The 20,674-nt window shown below is 47.6% G+C and overlaps 1 protein-coding gene across 1 annotated transcript in view; it reads left to right on the top strand.

Annotated features, from left to right (window-relative positions):
- The first annotated feature begins 17,061 nt into the window (after positions 1-17,061).
- LOC123930554 (zinc finger protein 135-like) overlaps positions 17,062-20,674 on the top strand; it is a 28,771-nt gene continuing 25,158 nt past the window's right edge. Inside the window, 2 exon segments of the mRNA XM_045986771.1 lie at positions 17,062-17,293; positions 17,505-17,579. Of these exon segments, the coding sequence (XP_045842727.1) occupies positions 17,062-17,293; positions 17,505-17,579 (307 nt within the window).

Below are 20,674 nucleotides of genomic sequence, written 5' to 3'. Positions count from 1 at the left end.
CTTATGTTTATCCTCAGAGAAATAGGAGGAGCAAGAGGAAAAGACACTCCAGCCAAGCCCTTTCTTTCCCCAATTGCAGAGGGATTAACTCTTAACTTGACACACCTCTTGGGGCCAAGAATCCAGGAAGTCTTTCTCCCTTCCTTCCCCCCTTTCTTCCTTCCTCCTTTCCTTTCCTTCCCTTCCCTGTCCTTTACTTTCCTTTTTTTTTTTAGGGAAATCTTTCTTAAATATGCCATGCACATTGGGGATCCCAGTTGGCTCAGATGGAAGAACATGCAACTCTTGATCTTGGGGTTGTGAGTTTGAGCCCCATGTTGTGTATAGAGTTTACAAAAAGAAAAAACTGTGCCATATACTTACACTAAATGAGGTTTATTATCTTTCCTGCCAAACCTGCTCTAATACCTGTATTCTCCCTCTTGATAAATGGCCTCTCTGTGAACCAACCCACGGACCTTATTCAAATTATATAACCTCCATATATCTAGGTTAGATAACAGGGGCATCCCCATCACTGTCTCTCTCCTCCCTGTTCAACCCTCCCATCTGCCCCCCCCACTCCACCCTTCTCACCATTCTCTTGGTTCAGCCTCAATTCAGGCATCCTTCTCTCCAACTTGAACACTTACCCTGTTCTCCTCCCAGGTTTCGAGGTTCTCCCTTCTGGATTGTCCCCCATTTGGCACCAGATGGTCTTTATAAACCCAGAGCTGATCCTGCTCATCCCCTACTCACAGTCCTCCCATGGCTCCCCAGTGCTTCTAAGACAATATCTCAGCCCTTCAACTGGCACTGGAAATATCTCTTTCATCTCTGCACAAACACTGCTCCCATTACCCAGAATTCTCCCCCCTTCCCTGGTGAACTCCTATTCATCCTTCAATACCCCACTCAAATATCCCTTCTCCCAGGAAGCCTTCTCTGACTCCCTCAGACAGACCAGTATACACCTCCTGTATCCCTGCAGTACCCTTCAAGACCTTAATCACTCACCCACTGGTCTCTCTCCATTGTGAGTTCCTGGCTACCTTTCAATCTTCCTCATGAGAGTGTGACATCCCAGCAGAGAAAAGTCTTACTCATCTTGGTAGCCATAACCTCTTGGAAAGGGCCTGGGTGTCTAGTGTGGGCCCTCAGTAAATGTGTGTTGGAAAAAATAATAAATAATAGTCAGCATCAAATGAACACTGTAAAAAATAGTAAGTTTACAGAGGAGACACTAGAAAGTGCCTTCAGTAAGTAATCAAAATTAATATGATCGGTCACGGAACCTCCCAACATCAGGGGCCTCCTGACATCATGCACCAAGAAGGACATGGCATCACTTCCACAGTGTTCCTGCCCAAAGCACATAACCTGAATCTAATCATAAGGAAAACATCAAACAAATCAAAACTGAGGGTCATTCTATGAAATAAATGGCCAGTACTCCTCAAAAGGGTCAAGGTCATGAAAGACAAAAAAAGACAGAAGCATCACATGTTGGAGGAGACTAAGGAAACGCAACAACTAATTGTAATGTGAGACCCCAGATCAGAAAAAGAACAGGACTGGGATATCAAGGAAATTTGAATAAGGTCCGTGGGTTGGTTCACAGGCAGTTTACAAGGTTAGTGTCATGATTTCGATCATTTTACTGTGGTTATATAACGGGCTAACCTTTGGAGAAACTTGGGTGAGAAATTATGGGAATTCTTCACATTGTTTTTGCAACTTTTTTGGTGACGTCTGAAATGATCTCAAAAGGAATTTTTTTGAGCACCTACTCCACACTGGGAATACCGACACAGACAACACAGAGAGTCTCTTTCCTCCTGGATCTCACCTGGCGGTAGAGGAGATAGACAATGAACGAGTGAGCAATAATATATGATGTATGATATGATATCAGGTGGCAGTGAGTTTTTTTAAATGCTGACCAAAGGAAAGAGAGAACACAGACAGACAGGAGATGAACTCTGAGAACAGGAAACGGAAGTACAACAGAGGCAGAGATTTTCAACCTCGGAGCATTGGCTACCTTCTCTTCCCCACATATCTGAGTTTTACCCACCTGAAGTTGCTCGCTAGAGCCGCCGTAACCAACTCCACAAACTGGGTGGCCCAGACAACAGACATGTTTTTGTCTCACGGTTCTGGAATCTGGAAGCTGAAAACCAAGATGTCGGCTGGGTGGGTTCTTTGTGAGGCTCTGAGGGACAATCTGTCCCAGGCGTCTCTCCCAGATTCTAGCAGCTTTGGCTTCTGGCGTTTCTGACTTGGAAATGATGTTTTCTCTGTCTTCACGTTGTCTTCCCTCTGTATGTGTGTGTCTGTGTCCAAGTTCCTGCCCTGCCCCTTTAGCTATCTCTACCCCCAACATGGGGCTCAAACTCATGACCCCGAGATCAAGAGTCAGAGACTCCACTAACAGAACCAGGCAGGTGCCCCACAACCTTCCCCTTTTTAACGAGGACATCAGTCCTACTGGATTAGCTCCCACCCTAATACATCACCTTAACTTGATCATTTGCCAAGACCTTACCTCCAAATACGGTCACATTTGTAGGTCCTGGGGGTCAAAACTTCAGTATCATTTTAGGGAGACAGAATTCAACCTGTCAATCCTCAACTCAAATCGTGGTTCCTCCTGAAAGTGTTCTTCACTGCCCAACCCTCACTAACCTGTCTGCTGACCCACAGAGCTCCTCCTCCACACCCAATTCCTACAGATGCGTCCATTCACTTTCATCTGTGTTTTGTGACTGTCCTCTCAGGACAGATGTCTGTCCTCTCAGCATGAGGAGGGCAGTATCAACCACGCCTCATACCCCCTCTGACCCCACAGTGCATCAGTACAAAGAAAGTGCTCACTCTGTGTTTTTAGAATGCCTAAAAGAATTCATTCGACAAACACTAATTGATCACCTATGAGGACAAGCTCTGGGCTAGTCCCTGGGGAGGCGATGTGGACAAGATGGACATGAATCCTGGCCCTTGTGGATTTCACATCCCACTGGGGAGAGAATAAACAAGATAAATAACAAGTCAGAGGGTAACACACACTGGATCCTTTTCCTAGGGCTGCCACGCAAAAATTCCATGAGATTGGGTGACTTAGAACAACAGACACGTGTTACAGGCCTATAGTTGGGGAAGGACAGAAGCCTGAGATCAAGGTGTTGGCAGGGCCATGCTGCCTTCAAAATCCAGAGGAAAGAACTCTTCCTTGCTTCTTCCCAGCTTCTGATAGTCACAGGCGACCATCGGGTGGCCCGGGGAAGGTCTCTCTGTGGAGGGGACACCAGAGTCACAGCCTGAAGGAGAGGAATCAACAACACTCTCTTAGGAATGATGAATGTAAATTTCATCACCTGACATTTATGACATTTCCCTTGGCATCTCGGAGGTATTTTAACTTGGGTGTTTTTTTTTCTTCTTCTTCTTCTCCCTGCTCATTTCCTGGTTTGAAACCGGCGAGGTGAAGAGGGAGTAGTCAGGGAGGCGTGGTTCTCCTTAAGAATCTGAGAATTTTTCCACCACGTCGAATTCACTCCATCAGCAGCTCTGAGAAGCTCCAACAGCTGCGAGGCCGAGAAGCCAGTCAGATACCACTTCCAGAGAGAGGCCGGGGGCCCCTCTGTTGTGCACCAGCTGCCGTGGGAGATCGCAGACCATGCCAGCCAACGCCTTTGCCAGCCTTTGTTTGGAAGAACACGCCCACAAACGAGGCTCTTGCCTCCCGAGTGCACAGCTCAAGGCTTTATCACGAAGTGAGAACGCTGGGGAAGCCACATTCAAAAGCAGAACACTCCAGTCCCATCCTCACTTGAAACACCATAGAGGTCAACGTTCCTGGTCTCGAATTCCCTATAAAGGGAATTGTGCAGCCGGTTTTCATTTGGCTTTACGTAATGTACCCACGTGGGCTTATGTTGTAGATTGTTTATGCTCATTTTTGGGCCTCAGGGGTTGGCAAACTACAGCCTGGGGGCCAAAACCAGCTTGTTGCCCATTTTATAAATAAAGTTTTATTGTAACACCGCCACATCTCTTCATTCACAGTTGTCTATAACTGTTTGCTACAATGGCCGTGGCAGAGACCATATGGCCCAGAAAGATGAAAACATTTACTATCTGGCCCTTAACAGAAAAAGTTTGTCAACCCCTGCTGGATGGCATTCCATTGTACAAATACAACACTATCTTTTTATTCATCCAACTGTGAATGGGTGTTTGTGAGGTTTCCAGTTTCAGTTTATTACAATAGGGCTGCTAAGAACATTCTAGTCCGGAGGTTGTTAAATGTTTTCTGTAAAGGGCCGGATATTAAATATTTTAGATTTTAGGGGCTACATATGCTCTTTTTCACATATTCCTCTAATTCTTCTTTTTTTTTTTTCCTTTTTACAACTCTAAAAGTATAAAACCATTCTTAGCTCTGGGCCACCCAAAGTCAGGTCATAGACAACATTTGGCCTGCAGGCTGTAGTCTGCCAATCCCTGTCTCTGTATGCAGATTTTGGTGAACATCTGTCCCACGCTGTTACTGGGTACGCCATGTCCTCTTTTTATAACAAACATTTCTTGGGGTGCCTGGATGGTTCAGTTGGGTAAGTGTCCGGCTCTTGATTTCAGCTCAGGTCATGATCTCAGGGTCATGGGATTGAGCCCCGCATCAGGCTGTGTTCCTTGCGTGGAGCCTGCTTGAGATTCTCCCTCTCTCTCTCCCCTTCTCCCCCTCCCCCTACTCTATCTCTCTCTCTAAAATAAATAAATCCTTAAAAACAATTTTTCTCATTTTTTGAAAAAGTTCAAAATTGAAATTTTCAAAATTAAAAATTTTCAAAATTGAAAAATGTCAACAATTTTTCTCATAGCCTCTTATCCTGCTGAAATAAATTCACCAATAATATAACCTAAAAAAATCAGTTACCTATCTGTACAGGTAATTTCAAAATATCAATTAACACATGATCAATCAATTTTTAAATATCAATTAAAAAATAAAGGAGGAACACCTGGCTGACTCAGTCGGTAGGGCATGGGACCCTCAATCTTGGGGTAGTTATTACAAACCCCACGTCGGGTGTGGAGCCTAGTTAAAAAAATAAACAGTGGTCCCTGGATGGCTCAGTGGGTTAAAGCCTCTGCCTTTGGCTCAGGTCATGATCTCGGGGTCCCGGGATCGAAACCCGCATTGGGCTCTCTGCTCAGCAGGAAGCCTGCTTCCCCCTCTCTTTCTGCCTGCCTCTCTGACTACTTGTGATCTCTGTCAAATAAATAAATAAATAATCTTTATAAAGAAATAAATAAAGGAAAAATACAGTGAAAATAACATACAGTAAAATATATGAATTTCAATCTGCCAATGTTGAAGCAATATAGTACGGTATTCACAGATGTTTAGTTTTTCTCTCCTCTGGAGGACATGGAAAGTTTGTACTTCCTGTCACGTGACTTGCTTGGCCCAATGAAATGACAGCAGGAATACTCCTGGTTTCTGGGAGGAGGTAAGCACATCACCTTCTTCCTCTAACCAGCAGCAATGCCCCCAAGAGTGGCTTCTTGGTTGGCCTGACTTTAATAGAGGGGACTATGGGAATTTGGAGGTGAAGCAGCTGCCAGTGAGAGTCATGAGTATGAGTAAGAAGCAGACCTTTGCTGTTTTATGTCTCTGGGAGTGGGGGCTGGTTTATTACTGCAGCATACCCCACTTCATTCTGACTGCTACAGGCATGATCACATTAGATCAGTGATCCTCAACAGGGAGCTATCAGGTCATGCAGGGGACACTTGGCAGTGTTTGGAGACAATTTTGATTCTTGCTATGGTCTGAATGTTTGTGTCCTCCTAAAATTTGTATGTCGAAATCCTAATCCCCAAAATGAAGGTCTGAGGAGGTGAGAATTTGGGAGGGGTGGTGGTGATTAGGTCATGAGGGTGGAGACTTCATGATTGGGGTAACTGTCCCTATAGTGCCCCCGTCAAGCCTGTGCTCTGTCTTGGATCTTCAACTCTTTCCCCAATGCTCTCAGTGCTATCACACTGATTTCTTTGCTGTTCCTTGAAAATTCCAGGCTTGTTCCCACCTCAGGACCTTTGCACTTCCTGTTCCATCCACCCAAAGGTTCATCTCTGAGAAATCCCAATGACTCACTCCCTTATCGCCTTTCTGACCTCACCGTCACAGTGAGGCCTCCACTGGCCAAACCATGGAAATTAGCAACACCTTCCTCACCTCTCATCCTCTGTTTCTGCTTTATTTACTTCTCTTTGATGCAATGGACCATCTAATAGCTTATATATTTGGGGTGTTTATTTGACTGGCAGACTGTCTGCCCCTTTACAACATAAGCTCCAGGAGTTCATGTCTGTATTATAGTCTCAGGGTCTAGAACAGCACCTGGCATGTAGTTGGGGCATGTTTTGCCTCTATGAATGAATGAATGCAACAAATGTTCCTGTTGTGCTCCTAGAACAAGGATGGAGGTTGGGTTCTAGAGAACCACGTAGCTCAGATAAGGTTCCTGTCCTGGGAGAGTTCAATGTCTGGTGGTGGGAGGGTTGGAGCCCCATAGGGAAAGAGAAACAGATAGCACAATGCAGTCTGATAAAGACTGTGAGAGACAAGAGTTCAAAGGTTGGAGGGGCACACAAAGCCTAAAAAAATAAATAGTTGTCCCTTTTTCAATTCTTTTTTTTTTTAAAGATTTATTTATTTGAGAGAGAGAGTGAGTGAGCGCACAGTGGGAGGAGGGGCAGAGGAAGAGAGACTCCTCAGACTTTTCACTGAGCCTGGAGCCTGACATGGGGCTCAATTCCATAACCCTGATATCATGACCTGAGCCAAAACCAGGAGTCAACCAACTGCACCACCCAGGTGCCCCTCTTTTTCAGTTATAATACCGGGGTTGGCAAACCATGGCCTAGGGGCCAGCTGTCTGTTCTATTAAATTGTTGTTTGGAACACAGCTGCATTCATTTGCTGATGCACTGTCTGTGACCGTCTGTGTGATACAATAACAGAGCTGAGTGGTTGCAACAGGGACCAGATGGTCTACAAAGGCAAAGATATTGATTCTCTGGCCCTTCCCAGAAAAAATTTCCAGTCTCTGACCTAATATCAAAAGCTAACATTTTCTGGAGCGCTTGGGTGGTTAAGCATCCAACTCTTGATTTTGGCTTGGGTCATGATGTTAGGGTCGTGGGATCAAGCCCCAGTGTTAAGCTCCACACGGGGAATGGAGCCTGCTTAAGATTCTCTCTCTCCCTCTGACTCGGCCCCAACCCCTCCCTCTGAAAAAAAAATAAAAGGAGAAAAAAAACCCTAACATTTTCTGAATGCTTACTATTTGCTCTATTTTTGAATGCTTACTAGTTGTATGTTTCCCTGCATGTTTTGTTACTTAATCTTTACTGCGACCTCTGACATTATGAACATTCCACTTTATAGACGAGGAAATGGAGCTTCAGAGAGGCAAAGTAATTTTCCCAAGGTCACAGAGTGAGGTAGGGAGGGCAGAGCACAGAATATATGGGGTTTTGCGCCTTGCATTTTTCACATTTAGGTTATTCCCTCCTCCACCATGATTAGCAGTGCCACTGTGAACAAATGTCCTTGTGCCTAGTTCTCTGAGCTCATGTGTGGGTGTTATTTGAAGGCTGACTTCCTAGAATTGGAATCGCTAGGTCAAAGGGCATGTGCCAAGCTGTGACTTCAGCCCAGAACTGAGTTCACTGGGCAGGTGGGGAAGGAGAGAATATGGAGGGCATTCAAGGCAGAGGAAACCTGCATGGACAAGGGAGTAGCGTTGTGAGTCAGGCCATCCCTGAGTGCTTGGGTCTACAGTGAATGTGATGCAAGGGAGAGTATGGCCGGGTGTCTCCATTGCCAGACCAGGCTCTGTCCTAGGGGTAGTAGGGAGCCATGGGAGGGTATGCACAAAGGAGGAGCAGGGTCAGCTCTGGGGCCCTGGAGGGAATAGATTGGAGTGGGGAGACCAAAGCCAGGGAGGAGGCTAGGGCCAGGAGGAGAAGGAGAGGAAGGGGGCTGACTCTTCACCAATCAGAATTTTTTGTTGTGGTTTTAAAGATTTTATTTATTTATTTGAGAGTGAAAGAAAGCACAAGCAGGGAGAACAGCAGGGAGAGGGAGAAGCAGACATACTGCTGAGCAGGGAGCCTGACATGGGGCTCGATCTCAGGACCCTGAGATCAGGACCTGAGCCAAAGGTAGACGCTTAACCAACTGAGCCACCCAGGTGTCCCATCAATCAGAATCGCTGAGGGGATCCAACGGGATATCTTTCCTGCTGCTTTCAGCTCACACTTATGGGACAAGGACTTTAAAAGCATCATCTCAGTTGCCCCTCAAAGCAAAAGTACTATAGAGATACTAATACAGCCTCATTTTACAGATGGGAACACTGAGGTTCAGGGAAAGAAATATCATCTCCCAAAAAACCCCACACTCAATAGCAATTGCTCCCCAGTCCCCCAGCCCCCAGGCCCTGACCACCAGGGTTTCGGTCCCTATGAATTCTGGTTTCTGTCTCTAAGGATTTGCCTATTCTGGACATTTCATACGAATGGAGTCCTACAACACAAAGTCTTTCAAGTCTGGCTTCTTTCACTTAGCATAACATTTTCACCATTCATTCCTGTTACAGTGTGCGTCACGGCATCATTGCTTTTTGTGGCTGAATAATATTCCATTGCATGAATGGGCCCCATTTTGTTTATCCGTTCATCAGCTAGTGGGCATTTGGGCCCTTTTCACCTCCCAACGATTGTGAATAGCGCTGCTCTGAACATGCGTGCACACTCTTTCTCGTGGACATAGGCTTTCAAAGCTTTGGAATATTTACCAAGGAGCAGAATTGCTGGGTCATAGGGTGACTTTATGTTTTACTTTTTGAGGAAGATCCAGACCATTTTTATAGAGCAGCTGCACTATCTTACCCCTACACCAGCAATGCATGAGGGTTCTAGTCTCTGCACATTCCGGCCAACACTTAGGAGCACCTGACTCCTTGATTACAGCCATCCCAGTGGTGAAAGATGGTCTCTCGCTGAGGTTTTGGTTGGTGTTTCCCTGACGACTAATGGCATGAAGCCTCTTTCTATGTGCTTCTTGGCCATTTCTAGATCTACTCTGGAGAAATGTCTATTCAAGTTCTTTGCTCATTTCTTCATCGGGTTATTTATTTTTTCAGTTGTTAGTCTGTTATATATACTGGATATAAGTCAAGTCTCTTATCATAATTGTGATTTGCAAGTATGTTCTTCCACCCTGTGGGTGGAATTCTTTTTTTTTTTTTTTGAAGATTTTATTTATTTATTTGACACAGAGAGGGGGAGATCACAAGTAGGCAGAGAGGCAAGCAGAGAGAGAGGAAGGGAAGCAGGCTCCCTGCTGAGAGCCTGATGCGGGGCCCGATCCCAGGACCCTGAGATCATGGCCTGAGCTGAAGGCAGAGGCTTTAACCCACTGAGCCGCCCAGGCGCCCCTCATTTTTTTTAATATAATGTAATTTTAAGTAAACTCTATGCCCAATGTGGGGTTTGTTTTTTTTGTTGTTGTTGTTTTTGTTTTTAAGATTTTTTTTATTTACTTATTTGACAGAGAGAGATCACAAGTAGGCAGAGAGGCAGGCAGAGAGAGTGAGAGGGAAGCAGGCTCCCTGCCGAGCAGAGAGCCCGACGCGGGGCTCGATCCCAGGACCCTGAGATCATGACCTGAGCCGAAGGCAGCGGCTTAAACCACTGAGCCACCCAGGCGCCCCCAATGTGGGGTTTGAACTCATGACTCTGAGATCATGTGTTGCGTGCTCTACCGACTGAGCCAGGCAGGTGACCCCATCCTTTCACTTTTTTGATGGTGTCATTTGAAACCCCAAAGTTGTACAACGTGATTAGGTCTTCACTCCCCCATTCTCTTGATCACTTCACTCTGGGGACTAATGTTTACCCACTGGTTCTTAAATGGGGGACCTGGGCAACAGCTTACAGACTTCTGTGGCTGTCACAGCGGGGGTGGAGTGCAGGTGGAGGCCAAGAGATGACAGTGCACAGGATGGCCTCCCCAATGTCAGTAGTGTCTCAGCTGGGGGGGGCACAAAGAGGCCAAGTTCTTGCCCAAGGTCACACAGAGAGCAGGTGGCTCCTTGAACACAGGTCAAAGCAAGGCAGGAAGGCTGAAAAAGGAAAAGGAAAAGCAAGCCAAGAGAAAAGGGCACCAAAAGATGGTGATCTAGAGATCAGGGACAGAGACCCGGAGAGGGAGAGACAAAAAGAGAAAAACAGCGAGGCACGGAGCTGGAGGATGGGGAGGACAGCTGGGATTCCAGGAGGGCGGACAGCCTGGGGGCGCCTCACTAGCCCAGCTGTTTGCAGAGAAGCCCCGGGGCTGGGGAGGGTGCTGCATTTCCTGAGGTGTCCTGGCCCCAGAGGCCACCCAGAGCTGAAGTTTGAGCAGAGGTGGTGTAGCTCCCTCAAGGCGGGTGACTGAAGTGGAGAGAAGCTGGTGGGTAGGTGTGACCTCGCCCCACCCCGTGGGTGTGAGAAATGCTCCAGGAGACAGGTCACGGGCCCCACCTCTGTCTCAGGGTGACACCCAGGCCCAGGCCACCAGGTGTGTGTGTGTGTGTGTGTGTGTGTGTGTGTGCTCTTTATCCAGCAAACAGCACTGCACATTATTTTTTTAAAGCTTTTTTGCTGCCAAATGCGACACAGAACCAGAAAGCTATAGAACACATAAAACACATAATGTGCAAGCAAGCATCCCAAGGGTCTGTGGACGGATGAATGGATAAGCAAAATGTGGTCTCTCCATCTGGGGGAATAGTAATCCGCCTTAAAAAGGAAGGACATTCTGCTACCTGCCACAACAGCGAGAACCCTGAGGACATCATGCTGAGTGAAACACGCCAGTCATAGAAACGCAAACACTGCCTGACTCCACTCATACGAAGTTCTTAGAGTAGTTAAACTCAGAGAGTCAGAAAATAAAATATTGGATGCCAGAGGCTGAGGGGAGCGGGAATGGAGAATTAGGATCTCATGGGTCTGGCGACAGATGGTAGTGATGTACTTATCGGCCACTGTAGTGAAAAATGGTAAAATGTAAAAAATGGTTAAAATGGGAGGTACCTGGGGGCACGTGGGTGGCTCAGTGGGTTAAGCCTCTGCCCTCAGCTCAGGTCATGATCCCAGGGTCCTGGGATCGAGCCCCACATCAGGCTCTCTGCTCAGCGGGGAGCCTACTCCCCACCCCCCCGCCTGCCTCTCTGCCTACTTGTGATCTCTCTCTCTCTGTCAAATAAATAAATAAAATCTTTTTTTTTTAGATTTTATTTATTTATTTGACAGACAGAGATCAGGCAGAGAGAGAGGAAGGGAAGCAGGCTCCCTGCTGAGCAGAGAGCCTGATGCGGGGCTCGATCCCAGGACCCTGAGATCATGACCTGAGCCGAAGGCAGAGGCTTTAACCCACTGAGCCACCCAGGTGCCCCTAAATAAAATCTTTTTTAAAAATGGGGGGTACTTGGCTCACTCAGTCAAAAGAGCGTGTGGCACTGGATCTCAGGGTTGTGTGTTCGAGCCCCATGTGGGGTGTAGAGATTACTTAAATAAATAAAACTTAGAAAAAAAAATAGGGGCACCTAGGTGGTGGCTCAGTCAGCTAAGCACTTGACTTTTGATTCCGACTCAGATCATGATCTCAGGGTGGTGAGATCGAGCCCCGAGCAGGGCTCTGCACTGGGCCTGGGGCTTGCTTGAGATTCTCTTTCTCCCTCTCCCATTGACCCTCCTGCCTTTCTTGTGCTCTGTCGCTCTCTCCCTCTCAAAATAAATAAAATCTTTTAAATAAATAAAAACAGTCCCCGTGGTCAATTCTATGTTGTGTGTGTTTTATTACAATTTTATAAAATGGAGATCAGATCATGGCAGTCAATTATCCTTCCTCTAAGAATAAAATATGTAATTGGTTTTAGAAGTCACAACTTGTAGCTTAGTTGACAGCTGTAAAATGAAAAACCCTTGTAGTCAGTCACCAGCTGGTCACAAAAGGGAACCCTGCACCCCCTCCTCCTGGCCCCTACCCCCATTTCCTTGTCCGTTTACCTGATCCTGTGGTTGGCTTTGGCCTGTTCTGAGCTTTCCGTCAACGGAATCTCCGATTTCATCTCCTTTGTGTGACTTCTTTGGCATGAAGTCATGTGTAAGAAATGCATCCAACATGATGTGCATCTGGTGACCGTTTGTCCCAGCACCGTGCCGCATGAATGAATTGGAGGAACGTGCCACAGTGTGGATTTTGTTCTGTTTTTATGATCCAAGAATGTGTTGTCATACATGCAAAATCCACTGATTACATTAGCAAACGATCAATGTAAAACCATGCCACGTTTCTGCAACTGTCAATTAAAACAATTTTGTTCTGGTGGTTGAATGGTCCAAAGTTGGACCATTTTCACCCATGGGTTAGGGGTCCAGGGCCCCGCCGGGAGGAAGGCAGTGTTTACAGAACATCGGAGACCCAAATGAACACTGTTAGAGCGGACAGGAAGTATGTGTCCCCATGTGAAAAGGAGAGCCGGCATCGGGGAAGGTACAGCGCCGGCGATCTAGCAAGACAGTGAGGTTAAGATGGTTCATAGTTCACGAATGTCTGAAATATTTTAAGAACCACAAAGCTGCAACACGTGATTTTGCCAACCAGTCGCTAGAAAACTGAGGAACAGCAATGCCCTTTTACGAATCTACAAAAGCTCTGTGCAATTACGCAGCAAGTCTCCTGGTGATGGACATCTGAATTGTTCCCGGCTTGGGATCATTAGGAAGGGCGTGGCTGTGGGCGCCCGGTATACGGACGCGTGCGCACACCCTTCTCACGGAGCACACAAGAGCGAGGGGATGGGCACTGGCCAGACCTCCTGGGTCCGGCCAGACCATTTCCAAAGTAATTGTCCCAATTTATCTTCCCACACCAGCACATGAGGACAAACGGCTGCTTCTGTAACTACGCAGTGTGAACTGGAGAGGGGGCTGGGCCCGGGTGGTGGACTGTGGGACTGCATCCCCCCCACCAACACGGATTCCCAACCCACCAAACCCGCCCCTCCTCCACTGCACCCCAAATATCCCCCACCCACCTACCACTCTCCCCGGCCCTCCCCACCTCCCCAACACTGTTCCCCAACCCCCTCCCCCGCAACCCCAACCCACCCCCACCCAACCCAGGAGCTGCCTCCTCTAATTCCGCCTCGTCTTCTGGGCTCAACGCCAAATCCCTCCAACCGTTTCCCTGGCATCCTTTCAGCCTCCCACCAATGCCAAACCGGGCCATTAGCATGACCCCCCCCCCCCCAGGACTGTAGTGACCTCTTCCGGGCTGCCTGGCCCCACTGCTGCTCCTGTCCCTACCCACACAGCCCAGCGGGAGCAGCTCGACCCTGCTAAGCCTCAGTTTCTGCATCTGTCAAATAAGGATTTTTTTAAAGCTGTGTGCTGCTTAAAGGTGCTTGAGATTGCCTTTGTTTAGACAATACACTACATTATGTCAATTACACTAGGAGGTTCATGGAGCACAGTGAACCCTCCGAAAATTTTGGAGCCACAGGTGCAACTTTTTACAGCAGCAATGTGTGCACAAAGCATACCCTGTTTTCTTTCTAATGTAGCGTAGTGGTCAAGAGCATGGCCCCGGGATTTGGACTGCCTGGGTTCAAATCCCAGCTCTTGCAATTCACCAGCTGCGCCACCTTAGAATCATTACTTAAACTCTTAGTTTTCCCATTTATCAATGCAGGTCAAAACCGTACCTGTCTCACTGAGTTGTCGTGAGACTGAATGAGTTGAAGCATGTAAAATATAGTTAGGACAATGTGTGGTGTGTAATAAGTGCTCCATAAATGTTAGGTGTTGTTTTATTACCTCGCAAGGTTGTCATGAGAATTACTTAGATTAAACATGAGTAACTAGAATAATGTGTGGGACTTGTATGTGCTCAAGGGGGACCAGATTTTGGTGTCAACTAGCAATCTCTACCATATTTCCTGTAATGCTCCTGAGCCTATCCAACAGGTACAGAGCATTCCCATGGCCAAAGACATACTCCACCATTCCACCTGGCTGCCTGGGTCCTCCTTCCTTCAAAGGGTGGAGCTAATCGCCCTTCCCTGCAATGTGAGTCAGACTCCGTGTCTTGCTTCCAATCAATAGAACGTGGTAGAAGTAATGGTGTGCGGCTTTGGAGGCTAGGTCGCAAAAGACATGGCCCCTTTGACTGGCTTTCTCTTGAAATGTTCACTCTGGAAGAAGCCAGCTGATATACCTTGTGGACCTCTGAGAAGCCTGTAAGAGTAGGGATTTGAGGCTTTCTGCCAAGGGCCAGTACCAGCTTGTGAGGGGGCCACAGTGGAGGAAGTTTCTCCTGCCCCGGTCTTGCCTTCGGATGACTACAGCCCAGGCTGATATCATGAGATTCTGAGCCAGCACGGTGTACAAGCTCAGCCACTTCCTAATTCCTGACCCACAGTAACTGTGAGATAACAAACGCTTATTGTTATTTTTAGGCACTGTGTTTGGATTTTTTTTTTGTTACACAGTGATAGGGGAATATTACACTGCCCACCGTGGTGGTGTGATAGAACTTCTCTGAGCCAGTCCCAGACTTGAAGGACAAGTTGTCTTAGCTCTCAGATCCCTAAGCTTAAACCGGGCTTCGAGCCAGTCATTCAAGCTGCTCACAAATATTTCAACTGTCAGTCCTTCTGGGCGCATGAGGAGTCGCTCTTCCTCATGCTGAAGTGTGGTATGGCCAGGAGACTCAATTTGGCCAAGGAGCAGGTGTCATCTGTGGGTGGAAACTTTTAAGAATGAATGTGGGTTTTCTTCTTTTTTTCCCCTCTGCCAGAGTCTTGACCAGCCAGTCATAATGTCATGAGTGAAAAATAAGTTTGCTGTTTTAAGCCACCGAGATTTTGAGACTGCCTGTTATGGCAGCATAATCCGGCCCGCCCTGACTAATACAGGCATCTTTCATGTCCTTTCACCCCTGCCACGCTCAGAAACCCCCATGTTCACCTCCAGATCTTTTGTTTCCCCTGTCCTCAAATCTCTTTCCTCTCCCCAGCTGCGAAGGCCCCCCTCCCTTCCTTTTTTAATTTTTTTTAGTTTTTAAACTTTTATGTATGTATTTATTTATTTACTTATTTTAGGGGGGAGGGACAGAAGGAAAAATGGTCTTAAGCAGACTCTGAACTGAACATGGAGCTCAAAGCAGGACTCGATCTCACAACTCTGAGATCACGACCTGAGCTGAAACCAAGAATCGGAGGCTTAACCAACTGCACCACCCAGGCACCCCCTCCCTTCCATTTTTAATAACCTCAGGTGCAAAGATTAAGTAAATCATAATCTTCATTTCATAAAGCTTATAAAAATAGCCAGCACTTAGATAGTGTTTGCTATGTACTGCTCTAAACAGTATCTGTCTTACTTAATCCTTGGAATAACCCCATAATGTAGGGACACTTGTCATTTCATTTTATGGATGAGGCAGCTATGGCACCGTGAGTTACCTAATTTGCCTGAGGCCACCCAGTGATTAAGTGAAAGAGCTTAATTATTAATTAATTCAAGCACAGGCAGTCTGACCCCAGCAGTGCGCTTAACCACCTGGTTCACACAAAGCAGGTGTTAGTTTGATTTATTTCCCATTTAGTCACTCCACATTGCTTCCTTGCTAGAGCTGCCACTGTCGTGTTAATTGTATCCTTTTGTTCGTAGGTGTTCTTATGCATTGTGTATTTTTGGTTGGGATGGATGGATCTTAAAGTTATATCAGCAGCACTGGGTGGGAGGTCTGGCTCTGTTTCTTACTATTGTCACTCCAACCCAGCCTTCTTGGTGCAGGCACATCTGTTGCTTCCGGTGGCTGCAGAATCCTTTGCCCTGGACACTCTGGGGCACCTCCTCATCCCCGGTGAGGGACACCAGGTTGCCTTTGACACACTTGACATGAACAACATTGTGATGAAAACTTTGCCCCCTAGTGGGTGAGTGTGAGAATTTCTTCAGCCTCTGCCTCAAAAAAGAGTGGAATTGCCAGACTGTGAAATCTGGAGATGATTGATTTAACTAAGTTTTACCAAATTGCACTTGAACGTGGGGGCATTACCAGAGAAACAAAACCGGTTCTGCTTCCTGATTCTTCCTGCCTTGCACCTCGACCTGAGGATTTGGTGCTTAGAAGCTGGGGAATTTACAGTTTTTGTTCTCCTACCTTTGTTTTCCATCCCCTTCTGAAAACTTCTTTGGGCAAATAGTCCCTTGACTCACTGGCTGCATGGGGCGTAGTAATGGAGGAAGAGGGAAGACCAGCAAGTTCATAGCTCAGTTCTTATCTCAAATGGCTCCATGGCATTAGCTAGGATATCGCCCTCCTGTGGGCGAGGGCTACAGGCAGTCAAGGGTAAGACTCAAGTGGGAGTGAGGGAAAATTTCATCCGGGTGTGAGCGCCCCCTTGTGGTCAGTTTTCTCACTACACCTTACGTGATTCCCTGCATCAACCCCCAGCTAATTCAATCACATCTAACCAATTCAATTGATACGTATTGGGCATCACCTATGTGCTAGACCGGCGACGCCCAATTGAAATATAATGTGAGCCACACATGTAATTTCAAAATTTCTGCTAGCCATGTTAAGAAAGTAAAAAGAAGGGGAGCCTGGGTGACTCCGGTTGAGTGTCTGCCTTGGGCTCAGGTCATGACCCCAGGGTCCTGGGATCCAGCCCACGGTGGGGCTCCCTGCTCAACGGGAGTCTGCTTCTCCCTCCCAGGTTGAATGAATGAATGAATGAATGACCCAGGGGTACAAGGTAGAGACCCGTGTTTTTCTAGACTCTCTCCCTAGCTTCTAGAACCATGCCTGACATCGTAGTAGGTACTCAGCAAACACGTGCCTTTGCGCAGTGTTCCCCCTTCCCCCACCGCCTCCCTAACCCCGCCCTTACCTGGGGGGTGGGGCTGGGCAGCTTTCCTCTGTGACGTCACAAAGACCCTGCCATGCCTCTGGCCTTGGCCCTCCTGCTGCTGTTGGGCCTGAGCGCCCACGGAGGCTGGGGCTGCCTGCAGTGTGACCGCTCAGTGCAGGAGGCCCTGAGACAGCTGCACTCCGCCCTCATCCCCAAGCGCTTCCATTTCCAGCAGCTGCTGGAGCGTGCCCAGGCCGTGCTCCTGGGCATGGAGGGGCCTTTCTTCCGGGACTACGCTCTGAACGCCTTTGTGGGGAAAGTGGGTGCGTGCTGGAGAGTGCAGGGTTCCTGGCACTGAGGGAGGTTAGTGGGGAGGGGGAGAGACCCGTGGGGTAGCCCGAGGCTGGGGTGGGAGATAGATGCTTTGGGGCCTGCCTTTCCAAGAGGGGAGGGTGGGACCATCCTGGCGGAAGAGGAGGGTGTCCCCTGGCTCTCTGAGGGACCCACTGGAATTTCCTCCCATCTTGCCCCCAGGGATAGATCACCTGGAACATGTGACGTCCTTTATCAAGAACCAGACAAGCCACTTAATGGTTAATTCTCTAACAGGTAGGAGCGAAGAGGGAAAACCTTTTCCCAACCCCCTTCTCCGTCCTCCCTTTTCATGAGTCCACCACACATTCCCTTGATATTCAAAACAAAACAAGTAAAACAAAACACATGAGTATAGCCTTTAGTGTGTGTCTGTCAGGGTTCTAAGTGTTTTACTCAAAAAAGTCAAGGGACAGTTCATCACTGTGGGCGCTACTATGATCTGCCCTTTACAGAGCGGGAGACTGAGGTTCAGAGAAGTTAGGTAACCTGTCTGAAGTACATAGCGCAGACATTATGTTCCTAACCGCCACCACTGCGGTGTCTCTTCTGGTTTTGTATTCAGTGGCCCCAGGGGGGTTAGTCATTTGAGGGCCTTATAACATTCCCCAGTAGAGGGCAGTAGAGGGCCCCATGGATGTTTGACTTATTTGTGCCTCAGTTTCCTCATCTGTAAAACAGGAATAATAGCACTTACCTCATGGTCACTGAGAAGGGTAAATGAGTTTGTGCGTGTGCATTTAGAACAAAGCCAGGCAAACAGTAAGTGCCCAATAAATGTTAGCTATTAAGATCATTATGCTGCATCTAGACTTCCTGCCTAGAACGGAGGTTGGCAAAATACAGCTGGGGGCCAAATCCTTTTGCCAACCCCCTGTTTTATAAATAAAGTTTTATTAGAACAATAATAATTTACATATTGTCTTCCACCGCTTTTGCTCTCCAAGGCAGAACTGAATAGTTGTGACACTGACCATCTAGCCCTCAAAGCTGAAAATATTTACTATCTGAACCTTAACACACAAGGTTTAGAGCAGCAGGTCTCGACTCAGGCTGCACCTTTGAATCCCCTAGAGAGCTTTTAAGAAGCCCGGGCAGTGGCCAAGAAAATCAGAATATCAGGTGTGGGGCCTGAGTATCAATAATTTTAAAGCTCCAATTGAAAGCAGTAGCTAAAGCTCTCACCTTTTAAAAAGGTGATTTTTGTAATTTGAGAAAATTCCAATGGTTATAAAAGTTGCAAGATCAGTACCATGAACACCTATACACCATTTGTTCACCTTAACACATTGCCTCATTTGTTCTGTGTGTGTACCTTTTAAGAGTTAGTGACACTTCAACATGAATTTCTTCAATGGGAGATCTCCTGAGGGCCAGGAAGGGTATTTCCTTGCACTATGAGTGGACCTAGGAAATTTAATGCCAGCTCCATACTATCCGATATCCAGTCCTCAAATTTCTCCAACGGTCACAGTCATGGCTTCCATCACTGCCTTTCTTCCAACCCTAGATCTGCTCTGGGATCACGCACCACATTTGTTTCTCTTTATGACACTGACATTTTTGAAGCCCCCTGGCCAGCCATTTCACCGACTATTACTGTTTCATTTGGGGCTCGGTCATGTTGGTGCGGAGAACTCAAGTGGCTGACGTAGCTACCTGGTCTCCGGCCTCTCCGGAGGTCAAGCCGCTACCATGTGACACTCTTTTTGGTAAGCTCCATGCCCAATGTGGGGCTTGAACTCACAACCCTGGGACTGGGTCGCATGCTGTACTAACGAGCCAGCCAGGCATCCCCAGAAAGACATCCTTCCCAGGCTGGATATTCTAAGGACTTAGAGGAACCAGACCTTTTTTTTTTTTTTTTTTTTTGGAATGTGCAGGGTTTGGACAAACCAGACCTGCTGAGTTAAACCTTTACTGCATAACATAAATGAGAACAAATACTATGGAGAAAATACTGCAGGGGCCAGGGGATAGGGGTTGCTAGGAGTAGGGTGGGGGCCACAGTATGAAGTCAAGCAGCCAAAGGGATGTCACCGACAAGTCGGCATGTGAGCAGACCTGAAGGACAGGGGAAAGCCTCAGAAAGCTGCTGGGATAGAAGACTGCAGGCAGAAAGAACAGCTAGAACACATTTCTGAGATGGGCCTATGTTTGGCATATTCACAGAACCTCAAGGAAGCCAGGGAGGCTGGAGTGCAGAGAGGGAGAGATGTGGAAGATGAGGTCCTAGAGGTAAGGGGGCGGGGATGGGCAAGTGGGCTAGAGCCTTCCAGGCCATGGTGAGGACTTTTGGCTTCTCTTCTGGGTCACATGGGAGGGCTCTGAGCAGAAGAAGGGGGATACAGGTGAGCTTACTGTGATTCTAAGAGCATACCTCTGGTTGTGGAGAGGAGATTTTAGCAGGGCATGGGGGAGCCTGGCAGACAAGCAAGAAGCTACCATGGTGGACAGGCAGACCAGCAAGAAGCTGCCATGGTGGCCCAGGCAAGACATGATTGTGGCTGGAACAAGGTGGTAGCTGGGGAAGGGTTGAAAGGGAGATCATATTCCTGGATCTGTCTTGGATGTATATTTTTAAAGATTTTATTTATTTATTTATTTGACATAGAGAGATCACAAGTAGGCAGAGAGGCAGGCAGAGAGAGAGAGAGGAGGAAGCAGGCTCCCAGCTAAGCAGAAAGCTCAATGTGGGGCTCAACCCCACGACCCTGGGATCATGACCTGAGCAAAAGGCGGAGGCCTTAACCCACTGAGCCACCCAGGCACCCCAAAGATTTTATGTATTTATCTGAGTGAGAGCATGAGAGGTGGGGCGGGGCAAAGGGAGAAGGAGAAGCAGACCCCCAGCTGAGTAGGGAGCCCGATGCGGGGCTTGATCCCAGGACCCTGGGATCACAGCCTGAGCCGAAGGCAGATGCTTAACCGACTGAGCCATCCAGGCGCCCTATCTTGGATATTGAACAGACAGGTTTTGTTCATATAACATGCATGTTGACAGACTGCATGCAGGGTGTGAGGAGAAAGGAGGCAAAGCACCAAGGACTGGGCTGAACAATTAGAATCAGGCACCTCCCATCTCCTAAGGTGGAGAAGACTCGAGGGTTGGGAGTAGGCTTGGAGGAATGTGTCAAGGTTCCGTTTTGGACTTACTGATTATAAGATGCCCATCAGACATCGGAGCAGAGCTCCTAAGTGGGTATTTGGCTCCAAGCATCTGGACTTCAGGGAGTGAGTGCTCAGGCCGTGAGCGGTCTAGACTAGGGACATCGATGAGGGAGAAATCGGTGTACGCAGAACAGTGCTGTCCGGTGGAGATACGATGTGAG

The sequence above is a fragment of the Meles meles genome, chromosome 19, assembly GCF_922984935.1.
Source record: "Meles meles chromosome 19, mMelMel3.1 paternal haplotype, whole genome shotgun sequence".
Classification (NCBI taxonomy): domain Eukaryota; kingdom Metazoa; phylum Chordata; class Mammalia; order Carnivora; family Mustelidae; genus Meles; species Meles meles.
This window is presented reverse-complemented; position numbering and strand designations above follow the sequence as displayed.